Source organism: Phacochoerus africanus, chromosome 1 (assembly GCF_016906955.1).
Source record: "Phacochoerus africanus isolate WHEZ1 chromosome 1, ROS_Pafr_v1, whole genome shotgun sequence".
In the NCBI taxonomy this organism is placed as follows: domain Eukaryota; kingdom Metazoa; phylum Chordata; class Mammalia; order Artiodactyla; family Suidae; genus Phacochoerus; species Phacochoerus africanus.
This window is the reverse complement of record NC_062544.1, coordinates 204,456,285-204,469,859: the sequence shown is the minus strand read 5'-3', so window position 1 is coordinate 204,469,859 and position 13,575 is coordinate 204,456,285. Positions and strand designations below refer to the sequence as shown.

General features: G+C 40.3%; 1 protein-coding gene across 8 annotated transcripts in view; it reads left to right on the top strand.

The window, feature by feature from the left end:
* DGKG (diacylglycerol kinase gamma) overlaps nucleotides 1-13,575 on the top strand; it is a 211,808-nt gene that overhangs the window by 67,333 nt on the left and 130,900 nt on the right. For all 8 annotated transcript variants that reach the window (XR_007136006.1, XM_047788419.1, XM_047788407.1 and 5 more), the window contains 2 exons: nucleotides 294-356; nucleotides 13,042-13,212. Coding sequence is in view for 7 of the 8 variants with exons in the window: in XM_047788419.1 (XP_047644375.1) it covers nucleotides 294-356; nucleotides 13,042-13,212 (234 nt within the window). In the remaining variant the exon portion in view is untranslated. The remainder of the gene's footprint in view (nucleotides 1-293; nucleotides 357-13,041; nucleotides 13,213-13,575) is intronic.

Below are 13,575 nucleotides of genomic sequence, written 5' to 3'. Positions count from 1 at the left end.
GGGCCTTTCGCAGAAGCTGCCAGTCCCCACGGAGCCCATTCAGCTCATGTGCCCAGGCTGGGACTGGCCTGGGAGAATCAGAGAGGAAGGAAACAGGTCGTTACTGTCTTTCTACAGTTCCAGCTATAATGGGGGCGATATGGCCACCCCTGTTAAGTGAGCATGGACCCAGCTAACAGCAGAGACACAGGCATAACCCAAGTGATCCAGACTTTGTGGGAAGGTCCCCGACCTGCCTCTCTGAAAAGCTCGAGGGCATGGGCTGGTCCTTAAATCTTCCTTTTATTCCCCAGATTCCAACATACAGAATGCAGATAATGCTGCCAAAGCAGATGAGGCCTGTGCCCCTGATACAGGTAAGTTTCAGGGGGAGGAGCGGGAAATACCTCATGCTTGGGGGGAAGAGGAAAATATAGCCAGCAGTTTTGTCTCCATCTAACTTGTATGCCCTTGAGCAGATCTTATCTGCTTCCATCTCTGGGGCCCCTGCCACTCAGTGTGCTGGGATTCTGAGGCTGAATGAAGGTTCTTGATTCACTTGTCCTGAAACAGGGAAGATCAGGACTCTGGACAGCTCATTAGGTGTTTCCCTCAGATGGTCTGCCTAGCCATAGAGCAAAAAAAAAAAAAAAAAAAAGAGAAAGTACATGATGGGGGTTTGAACATGTATGTGCAAGAGATAGAAACTGTATGTGAAGAAGTGGGTGTAGGGAGTTCCCGTTGTGGCTTAGCAGGTTAAGAACCCAACTACCATCCATGAGGATGTGGGTTCAATCCCTGGCCTCATTCAGTTGGTTAAGGATCTGGCATTGCCTCAAGCTGCAGTGTAGGTTGCAAATGTGGCTTGGATCCATTGTTGCTGTGGCTGTGACATAGGCCTCAGCTGCAGCTCCGATTTGACCCCTAGCCTAGGAACTTCATACGTCACAGATAAAGCCCATTAAAAAAGAAAATGGGTGTAAGGCTGAGGTGCAAATGACTCTAGCACTGGATGGCTGAAGAGGGGTAGGGCAAGAGGGTAAGAGTGTGCCCTGGTTGATTGCCAACAATATTTATATGCATTTGTTTGGACAAGTTAAGAGGAAGGGCAAGCTAACAGTGTTTTCAAGATTTATCTGCCAGGCACCTGCTTTATTGCATGTTTCACTTAGCCTTTGTAATCACGCCACTTCACACGCTAAGGAGCTGAGGCTGTAAGAGATTGCATACCACTCTGTGACATGTGGAACTGGGGATTTGATCCAGAAATGTCCAACCTCAGAGCTGCTGCTCTTTCCTACACTAAGATAGGAGGCAGTGGTGTCTCTTGAGGTGCCTGGATGAAGGTTTGCCTCCACGTAAAGGCTTCCAGTTTGGTTAGTTCCTGATGAAATGGCCAAGGCTGCACTCCCAGCAAGGCTACCGTCATGGTGCCTGGCTGTCTATGGACCCACTCTTGGGCCAAGACTGATGTCGAACCTCCCTGGCACATTTATCAATGGGAAGCCATTCCATTCCTCTGTTTGTAGGCTATGGACAAGCACAAGCCCAAAGGCAGGAGCTCCTAGGAAAACTGAAAAGAGCAAATGTTATCCTCCTTGACCTCTGTTCTCAGTTCCAGTACAGATTTCCTAGACACTGTCAACCCAAGTTGGATCAGGCAGTAAAGCCTATTGGTTAAAAATCTGGACTTTAGAGAGAGACTTCTTCAGTTTAACACCCTGCTCTGACGATGCCTAGCTCTGTAACCTTGGGTATATTTTGAACAACATCTCTGTCCCTCGGTTTCCCCATCTGTAGCATGAGATGGAAGTGTTGATATGAAAGTTAAGTGAGTTATGTGTATAAAATGCTTACAGGGATTCCTGGAACACAGTAAATGTTCAATAAATATTAGCAGTTATAATTCAAGTGGCTACCCTCCAGGGGCACACCCTGTTCTCAGCTCGTTGTGTCTGCCAAGATCTCCTGCAGTCTGCATCCTCATTCTTCAAGTGTGTCAGTTGGGCATCCTATTCTCATGGAAGGACTTTTAGGGACTGTCCTCCTCCCAGGTTGCTCATGGAGCTTCAAATACACTCAGAGAGAGAGACCTTATTTCCTATGCATTATTGTTTGGAAAAGACTGATATGCACTGGTGAATTCCAGCCCTTGGAATGTGCCCAGGGGATAGAGAATGCAGTTTTATTGTATCTTTCAATATACAGAGTGTGTGTGTGTGTACACATAATGCATACATACATATCTGGTGGGATAGATAAGAGATCATACAATTGAATGAGAACTAATTGTAACAGAGACCTAGGATGAGAGAATTTCTTCTAGATGTAGTTCTAATCTTTTTTTTCCAGTCATGGCAGAAAAGGCAGATAGAGGATTGCAACGTTTTCAGTGTGTAACTAAAGGACTGCTGAGATCAAAAATTCACTGTGGATAGAAAGCAGAACGTGGTTGGGAAGGAGAATTGCCTCTGGACCATAAGTTCAGCAAATTCCAAGCTTCCCATAGAGCTCCAGAAAGCAAGGGTTAAGAGCATCGGTGCTTCCTGAGACCTTCATAGACAACAGCAGGGAAAGACTCTACAAAGTATAGGCTCACCCACTCCTCTGCCCAGCCTTTCACCCAGGCATGCCAAGTCCATGGTCCCTTAGTCAAATGGATTTAAGTCATAAATTTTAAATCTTATGTGGAATAGGGGAGGCATGTTATAACATAAATCATTCTCATGGTAGAAAGAAAAGGGTCAAAATGGAAGCTTTGAGGTTCTAAATTCTTACCAAGAAAATCAACTGTGAAAAGCATCTTTTTCTTTATCTAGATTCTTTACCCAGAGATTTTCTTAGTCCAAGTATTGGAAACTTCAAGAAGAACTGAGAGAAGTTACACTTTATTCTCTGATCTTCCAAATTGTTTGGACATAGTTTGTTTCAGTGACTGAAGTTTCCAAGGTACCAAACAAGGACTTAGAGGTGATGCCATCATTATGTGGTATTTGAGAAAAGTTAATCCATAGTGCTAATATGCGTCAGCTGGCTTAATTGACCACCATGCTTATTTGTAATGTCTGTATCACTTGGTCTGTATCACTAATGTCAGTTGCTCTTGGTCTCAGAGCAACATCCAGAGACTTCCTGCATTTGTCATGCACTGTTTTCCTGGGCATGGACACTCAGTCTCCTGTGTTCCAATCATGAAGGGGCAGTTATCTGACTGCTGACCCAGGGAGGTGTATGGCATTTTTTCATCTTCTTTTGTGACTTGAAATTTAAAGTAGCAAATCCTCTTCCTGTTAGGCCACCTTCCATGGATGTCTTAATTAGATGTCCCCGTTCAGCAGAAACAAGAATGTAGGGACAGGTGGTCACCACAGAGAGGGGCCTCTGCCAACAAGGAAGAGCCAAGTTCTGGAATCACCTTAGATCAGGCCATCTGTGGAAAATTCTGCCCTTTTCCTGTTGCTCAAGCAGAAGCCAGAGGAAGAAACTCAATTCTCATTTGATATGGGCTTTTTAGGCCTATCAGATCCATCTCCAAGCTCTCATCTAGAATAATCCACTTATAAGTTATTCATTCCCAGATCCAGGTGGGTGTATGATTAAATCCATCAGCATAGAAGAGAGGGGCTTTCACTGAGTCCAGACGTCCACTCAGGGCCTTGAGCAATCTGTCACTGTCAGGCTGTCAGCTCAGGGAAGGCTGGAGCATCTTGAACTATTGAAGTCTCAAGAAAAGTCCCTCCATTTTTTTCTTATTTTCCCCCAATTATGACAGTAACGTGTTGTAAAGTATTTGAAGAGTACATAAAAAATAAAGAAACACGACAGAATCACCTAAAGCTACCAATGCCATTACACCCACACATCCTTGTAGGTTTTTTTTTTTTCCTATAAACTTTTTACAGAATTGGAATCAGACTGTGTATATATACAATTTTGGATCCAGCTTTTTCACTTGGCATTATATTCACAAACACTTTTCATGTGATTCAAGACTTGGTATGTATTGATTTTAATGCAAGTCTGTCTTTTAACAGTTGAGATAACTGAGGTTGGGTTTAGGGAGTGAGCCTACTTGTACAAGATGACATACCATTTAGGACAAGCCCAGTTTTCTGTCTCTAGCTATGGTGCTCTTTCTGCTATGCCATATGGCCCAGCTGGAAGGCAAGAAGTAATGCCGAGACGAAGAGAAAAGATGGAACAAGTCAGCTCTGTCCAGGAACCCTCACTCAGAAGGGGGCGTGATGTGGCGCCTGGACAGTACCTCTGTGCTCTGGAAGAGGGTAGTCCCTGAGGGATGAGCTCGCATGGCTGTGGGTCGCAGGTATTTCATGTCAGGCAGCATGAGGAGCTAGGACGCCAGTAGGACTGTGTGCCTTCTGGGCCCCAGCGTTTCCACTGCTGACTTAACAGTGGACCTTGGCGAAGACTGGAACAATGGTTCAAGATCCAGTTACAGCTCTGATAACAAAGGATCTTTAGAAATGTCTATAATAGTGTATTTTTTTAATCAAAGTATAGTTTACTGACATTTATTAGTTTCAGGTGTTCAGCAGAGTGATTCAGTTGTATTTTTAGGTTATTTTCTTTTTATAATTATAGTTGATTTATAGTGTTGTTTCAATTTCTGCTGTACAGCATAGCGACCCAGTCGTACACATATATATATATTCTTTTTCTCATACTGTCTTCCATCATGTTCTATCCCAAGAGATTGGATAGAGTTCCCTGTGTGGTACAGTAGGACCTCATTGTTTATTGATTCTAAATGTAATAGTTTACATCTGCTAACTCCAAACTCCCAGTCCATCCCACTCCCTGCCCCCACCCCTTAGCAACCACAAGTCTGTTCTTTATATCTGTAACTGTGTTTCCATTTTGTAGATAGGTTCATTTGTGACATATTTTAGATTTTGCACATAAGTGATATCATATGGCATTTGTCTTTCTCTTTCTGACTTACTTCACTTAGTATGAGAATCTCTAGTTGCATCCATGTTGTTGCAAATAGCATTATTTTCATTCTTTTTATGACGAATGGATTAAGAAGGTGTGGTACATATATACAATGGAATACTATTGTATATGTGTACCACACCTTCTTTTTTTTTTTTTTTTTTTTTTGCTATTTCTTGGGCCGCTCCTGCGGTATATGGAGGTTCCCAGGCTAGGGGTCCAATCGGAGCTGTAGCCACTGGCCTACGCCAGAGCCACAGCAACATGGGATCCGAGCCGCATCTGCAGCCTACACCACAGCTCGCGGCAACGCCGGATCGTTAACCCACTGAGCAAGGGCAGGGATCGAACCCCGCAACCTCATGGTTCCTAGTCAGATTCATTAACCACTGCGCCACGAAGGGAACTCCCTACCACACCTTCTTAATCCATTCATTTGTCGATGGACATTTAGGTTGTTTACGTGTACTGGCTATTGTGAACAGTTCGCAATGAACATAAGGGTACCTGTATCTTTTTGAATGAAAGTTTTGTCTGGATACATGCACAAGTATGGGATTGCTGGATCACGTGGTAGTTCTATATTTAGTTTTCTGAGGAATTTCAATACTGTTTTCCATGGTGGTTATACCAATTTACATTCCCACCAACAGTGTAGGAGGGTTCCCTTTTTTCCACACCTTCTCCAGCATTTGTTATTTGTAGACTTATTAGTGATGGCCGTTCTGACCCATGTGAGGTGGTACCTCATTGTAGTTTTCATTTGCATTTCTCCAATAATTAGTGATGTTTTGCATCTTTCATGTGGCTGTTGGCCATCCATGTGTCTTTGGAGAAATGTCTATTTAGGTCTTCTGCTCTTTTTCAACTGGGTTTTTTGTTGTTGTTGAGTTGCATGTGTTGTTTGTATATTTTGGAAATTAAGTACTTTTCAGTCACATCGGTTGCAAGTATTTTCTCCCAGTCCATAGTTTGTCTTTTTGTCTGTGATGGTTTCCTTTGCTGTGCAAATGCTTTTAAGTTTGATTAGGTCTCATTGGTTTATTTTTGCTTTTATTTTCTTTTGCTTTGGGAGACTGAGCTAAGAAAGTATTGCTATGATTTATGTCAGAGAATGTTTAGCCTATGTTCTCTTCTAGGAGTTTTATGGTGTCATGTCTTTTTTTTTTTTTTCGTTTATAATGATTTTTATTTTTTCCATTATAGCTGGTTTACAGTGTTCTGTCAATTTTCTACTGATACAGCAAGGTGACCCCGTCACACACACGTATACATTCCGTTTTTCTTGCATTATCTTGCTCCATTATAAGTGACTAGACATAGTTCCAGTGCTATATAGCAGGATCTCATTGCTTATCCATTCCAAAGGCAATCGTTTGCATCTATTAACCCCAAATTCCCAATCCATTCCACTCCCTACCCCTCCCTCTCCCCCTTAGCAACCACAAGTCTGTTCTCCACATCCATGACTTTCTTTTCTGTGTAAAGGTTCATTTGTGCCATATATTAGATTCCAGATATAAGTGTTATCATATGGCACATGTCTTATATTTAGGTCTTTAAACCATTTTGAGTTTATTTTTGTAGATGGTAAAGGGTGTGTTCTAACTGCATTGATTTACATGAGGCTATCCAGTTTTCCCAACACCACTTTCTGAAGAGACTGTCTTTTCTCCACTGTATACTCTTGACTTCTTTGTTGAAAATTAATTGGTATCTTCAGTGTATGGGTTTATTTCTGGGCTTTCTATTCTGTACCATTGATCCAAATGTCTGTTTTTGTGACAACACCATACTGTTTTTGATTACTGTAGCTTTGTAGTATTGTCTAAAGAAAGGGAGGGTGATGCCTCCAGCTTTGTTCTTTCCCCTCAAGATTGCTTTGGCAATTCTGGGTCTTTTGTGGTTCCATATAAATTCTAGGATTTTTTGTTCTAGTTCTGTGAAAAATGTCATGAGTAATTTGATAGGGAGCACATTAAATCTGTAGATTGCTTTGGATAGTATGGCCATTTTAACAATATTAATTCTTCCAATCAAAGAGCATGGGACGTCTCTCCATTTCTTCGAATCATCTTCAGTTTCTTTTATCAATGTTTTATAGTTCTCAGCATATAGGTCTTTCACCTCCTTGGTAAGATTAATTCCTAGGTATTTTATTTTTGACATGATTTTAAATGGGATTTTCTTAACTTCCTCTTTCAGATATTTAATTGTTAGTGTAAAGAAATGCAACAGGTTCCTATATATTAATTTTACATCTTGCTACCTCGCTGAATTAATTTATTCTAGATTTTTTGCATGGAGTCTTTAGAGTTCTCTATATAGAATATTACATTATCTGTATATAATGACAATTTTGTTTTAAAACAGTTTTATTGAAATACGGTTGGCATAAAATGAATTGTATGTGTGTAAAATGTATAATTAGTAAGTTTTAATGTCTGTATATACTGATAAAATCATCACATCAATGTGATGAAGATAGTCATCATCTCCAGAGGTTTCCTTTATAATCCCTTTCTCCCACCCTTCCTACCCACCTACCTCCATCTCCACCTGCCACTGATCTGCTTGCTGTAGCTATAGACCAGACTGCATTTTCTAGATTTTATATAAATAGAATAATACGTATGTACTCTTTTTTGTTTGGCTTCTTTCACTCAGCATAATAATTTTAAAATTCATCCATGTCGTTGTGTGTATGAATAAATAACATGTTTTTATTACAGATTAGAATTTCAGTATATAGGTAGATATTCCACAATTTATTTATTGATGGATTCTTATGTAATTTCCAGTTTGGGGCTATTAAAAATAAAATTTGAATATTTATATACAAATCTTTGTATGAACAGCTTTCATTGCTTTTAGGTAAAATTCCTTGGAGTAGAATTTTTAGCAGTATTATATTGTCTTAATGACTTGACGTCTTTATTGGGTTTTTTTTTGTTTTTTTTTGTTTTTTGTCTTTTTGCTATTTCTTGGGCCGCTCCCGCGGCATATGGAGGTTCCCAGGCTAGGGGTCGAATCGGAGCCGTAGCTACTGGCCTACGCCAGAGCCACAGCAATGCGGGATCCAAGCCGCGGCTGCAACCTACACCACAGCTCACCGCAACGCCGGATCGTTAACCCACTGAGCAAGGGCAGGGATCAAACCCACAACCTCATGGTTCCTAGTCGGATTCGTTAACCATTGCGCCACGACGGTAACTCCCTTTATTGTTATTAAAAGACTCTCTTTCTCCCCAATAATATTCTTCACTTTGGAATTTACTTTATTAGAATTATATTCATAACTACTATAGGCATTCTAGTTAACTAATGTTACTATGATATAATCTTTTTTCATTCTTTTGCTTTTAATGTATTTGTATCTTTAAATTGACTTTCTTATAGGAAGTATGTCTGAGGATCCTTTTTTTATACTCGAACATTTTTGGCATTTTTTTTATTAAAGAATAGCTGGTTTACAATGTTGTGCCAATTTCTGATAAATATATATATATATATTGCTATCTATCTATCTATCTATCTACACACATTCCCTTTCTTATATTGTCTTCCATCATGGTCTATCCCAAGAGATGAACATAGTTCCCTTTGCTATGTGGTAGGACCTCATTGCTTAGCCATTCTTTTTTTTTCCCATTCTAAATGTAATAATTTGCTGGGGTCTTATTTTTTTTAAATCCAATCTGACAATATCTGCCTTTTTAGAGTTTTAGAACATTTACATTTACTGTGATAATTGATATAGTTAGCTTTAAAACTACCATCTTGCTGTTTGTTTTCTTCTTTCCTATCTGTTCTTTCCCTTTTGCTCTTTTTCTTCCTTCTTTTAAATTAATTGAATATTTTTTATTATTTCATTTTTATCTTCTGTTGATTTATCCAGCACAGTCTACCTTCAAGTATTCATATTTCACTTTGTATATACGATAAGAAATTTACAGTATACCCCATTTCTCTCATTCAGGCCTTTGGGCTATTGTTGTCATACTTTTTACTTCTACATATGTTATAAACCACACATCATGTTGTTATTGTCATAGTTAACTATCTTTTAAAAGATTTAATTAGTAAGAAAAATATTCTTTATGTTTATCAACATGGTTTACTAGTTTCAGTGTTTATCATTCTTGTGTGTAGATGCAGGTTTCCATATGATAATTTTAGTGAAAGGGTTTTCTTTATCTTTTTTTGTAATGCAGCTCTATACTGTTTCTGTACAGTTTATTTGAAAAATTCTTTATTTAGCCTTTTTTTGATACTTCACTGAGTAAAGTATTCTAGGTTGATAATTTTTTTTTCTTTTAGTACTTTGAAGATGTTGTTCTACTGGCTGTCTGCTTGCTTTGTTTCCAGTAAGAAAACTACAGCCATTCTTGTCTTCATTTGTCTCAGTATAAGATATCTTTTTTCCTCTGGCTTCTTTTATGATTTTCTCTTTATCACTGATTTTAATCAATTCAGATGTGACATTTCTTGCTGTAGTTTTATTTATATTTCTTATGTTTGGGGTTCATTAAGCATCTTGGGTGTGAGGTTCTATAGTTTTATCAAATATCAACAAATTGGGGAAAATGTCAGCCATTATTTCTTGAATTTTTTTTTTGCTCCTGACTATCCTCTCATTCAGGTATTCCAATTACATGTTTATTTGACTACTTGAAGTTGTCCAACATCTCACTGGTATGATACTTTTTTTTTTAATCTTTTTGGATGGTTTCTGTTGTGATGCTTCAGATTCAGTAATCTTTTCCTCTGCATTGTCTAATCTATTGTTAATCCCATTCAGTGTATTTTTCATTTAACACATCATATCTAGGCACTTGATGTTGGCATTTTTAAATACCTTTAGTGTCTCTGCTAAATACGTTCAGTCTGTCTTCCGCCTTTTTGAATATATGGAATACAATGATAATAACTGGTTTTTTTTGTTTTTTTTGTCTTTTTTTGTTGTTGTTGTTATTGTTGTTGTTGCTATTTCTTGGGCCGCTCCCGCGGCATATGGAGGTTCCCAGGCTAGGGGTTGAATCGGAGCTGTAGCCACCGGCCTACGCCAGAGCCACAGCAACGTGGGATCCGAGCCGCGTCTGCAACCTACACCACAGCTCACGGCAACGCCGGATCGTTAACCCTGAGCAAGGGCAGGGACCGAACCCGCAACCTCATGGTTCCTAGTCGGATTCGTTAACCACTGCGCCACTACGGGAACTCCCGATAATAACTGTTTTAAAGTTTTTGTCTATTATATCATCTGTATCATTTTCTGGTACATTTTATTTTCCTCCTTACTATTGTTCATATTTTCTTGCTTCTTTGCATACCTGGCAATATTTTATTGAATGCCAGACATTGAAAATTTTACATTGGGGGGACTAGATATTTTTGTATTCCTATAAATGTTCTTGAACTTTGTTTTTGGATACGCTTGGGTCTTCTAGGAAATACTTTGACCTTTGGGGTCAAGCTTTTAAAGCTTTGCTAGGAAGGACCATGGAAACATTTTCTCTAGGGCTAATTTTCCTCAGTTACCATAGCAAAACTCTTCTGAGTACTCTACTCAATGATTGGTGGGAATAGACACTATTCCTGGTTCTCTGTGCATTCCAGGGATTATTCCTCCTCATCCTGATTCCTTCCCCAGCCTCAGGTAATTTCCTCACATTTGTGTACTAATCACTACTCAGATGAATAAGTGAAGGAACTCTCTGCTGATTACTCAGAAGGACCTCTGCATATCTCTGGAGTTCTCTCTGTGCTCTGCTCTGTGAACTCCAGTCACCTTGGGCTCCCCAGACTGCCAGCTCCATTTCCATAACTCAGAGGGACTTCCAGGATCTGCCTGGGTTTCCTCCTCCACAGCCTAGAAACTCTTTTCAGTCAGTAAGATGTGGCATTTGTGAGGATCACCTCATTTGTTTCCTATATCTTGGGATCACTCTTTGGTGCTGGCCATATTCAATGTCCTATGAACCATTGTTTCATATCTTTTGTCTAGTTTTTTTTAGTTGTGTCAGTAGAGGGTAAATCTGGTCCCACTTATTCTAAGTTAGTTGGCATAGAAGTCATTAATGGATGAATAATTGAGGATGTAACAGTAACTTGGGGTATAATGGGCTGCCTAATACAAAGAATTTTTCACATTTGTCTCATACATTCTTAAGTTATGTTTTTCCACAACTTGTCCTCCAGTGATGATTTTAATAATTCTGTTGCATGTGTAATTTCGTAGCAATTTTCCCCATCTCACTATCCTTGTTTTTATCTCATCCTATTGTATTTTCTTCTCAACTTGCTCACTCCTGTAGCTGTCTACTTCTGTTTAGTAGAGGTTACACCTTCTTGCAACCTACTGAGAATCTTATCCAGGAGGAAATTATTTCCAACTTTGTGGTCCTCTGAGACTTCAAGATGAAGCTTCCTTTCCTTATTTGGCAACTCTATTTCACGGGTTCCATCTTGGTCTCTTCATAGGGCCCTTTGTGACATAGAGTGTGTCAGTGACCTTTGGTCTCACCCACTTTCCATCTGGGTTATAGCTAATGCCCTTCTCAAACCACAGTCTAGCCCCTAGGACCTGGTAGGCCATCATCCAGCATAGCTCTTTTGGACTGAGATGAACTGCCTGCCATTGCTTGGCATTTTTTTTCTCTGAAAAAAAAAAAGAGTATACTGGTGGCATTGCCTTCCCCAGCAGGAATTACTGTCAAGCTGTCTCTCTCTGCCTATGCCTTCAGCATGCTATTACTTGATGATTCAATACTTAGGTTGAATTTTTCACTGTCAGTCTTCCTTTTACTGTCTCCTGTGTTTTCTGTGAGTTATACCCTCTTATTCGATACTGAGATCCTGGATATCAAGAGGCTGGGGAAAGAGAGATAGCCCTTAAAGTGCCTCAAAAAGTATAATTAACACAGTAAAATATAGGTGCCTGGTTTTCTGGTTAGTAATAGCATCATGTTTTTTAACCAGAGGACAAAGAGTTTTCCTACCTACGAGAAGGAAAAATTCAGAGGGGAAACTTACTGTATTCCTGTGGCATGAGGATCCACTTTCTGCACTTTTTTAATGCAACTGATTGGGCTTTTTTTTTAAGGGCCACACATGCGGCATATGGAGGCTCTCAGGCTAGGGGTCAAATTGGAGCTGTAGCTGCAGGCCTATGCCTACACCATAGCCACAGCAATGTGGGACCTACAGCTCATGGCAACACCGGATCCTTAACCCATTGAGAGAGGCCAGGAATCGAACCTCATGGATACTAGTTGGGTTCGTTAACCACTGAGCCATGACAGGAACTCCTGGGTTTTCAATAAATCAAAATTCTTCCTAGTTTCTGGAAATTAATTGATTGGCAATCCCAGTTTTCTCTTTTGAACTTTCATCTTTTTATTTATCTTTAAATGCATTTGAGAAGAAAATTGTATGTTGGTAAATAACTAATTGTTTGGATTTTTGGAATCCCAGTCGAAACTACCTGTACAGATTGGTGTGTTCCCCCAAAGTTAGGCTACGTGAAATTTACCTGTTGTCTATTGATATTACTAAAAATCACTGTCATCTTTTCTAGAAATTTGTAGAGCATAGGTAAGTTTCCTACAAGGCTATGGACTCTTTTTTTTTTTTCTTTTGATCTTTTCACGGCCACACCTGTGGCATATGGAAGTCCCCAGGCTAGGGGTCAAATCAGAGCTGTAGCTGCCAGCCTATGCCACAGCCCACAGCAACATGGGATCCGAGCTGTGTCTGTGACCTACACCACAGCTCATAGCCACACAGGATCCTTAACCCACCAAGCAAGGCCAGGGATAGAACCCATGTTCTTGTGGATACTAGTCAGGTTTGTTACCACCAAGCCACAAAAGGAATTTCCAAGGCTATAGACTCTTAAAGGGGTCAGAATAGAGTTCATGTAGAGAGTGTGAACTCTATAAACTGGATTTCCATGGCCACCAATTTGATCATATTTGTGTAACCCACGCTTTTGAAGACCGTTATATAAATTCTTACCTCTACAATGAAAAGAATGGGGTAACAAAGGGTTCCATGTTTACTAAGCATTGTGTCCTTCAAATGCTTTCCTTTTGCCTGCCACAGAATCAAAGATCACCGAGAAGCAAGCTCAAGCTATAGACCAAGTGGCTGCAACTCCCTTAGGAAGTCCTGTGGCTCAATCACCAGGCTCAGAATCCCCCACAGTGTACCTGAAGGATGTGGTGTGTTACCTGTCCCTGCTCGAGACAGGGAGGCCTCAGGATAAGTTAGAGTGTAAGTATACACCCTGTCAGAGAACTTTGACTTTTTCCTAGAGGATGAGCTTGTGTCCTCTCCATTGTTCTAAACATGCTGGAGGTTGATCTGGGATTCTGGGGATGGGTCCTGCCTCCTATGGAGAGATTTTCTTCCCTGTCACCAACAGTGGCAAGAGTATTTCCTAGAATCCACCATGGGACACAGCACCAGTTGTATAGTGGGTGGGAGGTACATCTGAGACCTTGGTATTGAGAGCCAGGATCTGGAAAGGGAAAAGGTTTCAATCAAGGGTGAAGGCTGCCTTCCTTTGCTGGCGGGATTTCCTGAAAGCCTCCAATCAGAAAGCTGCTGCCTCCTCTTAGAGGCCTTTCCAAGGGA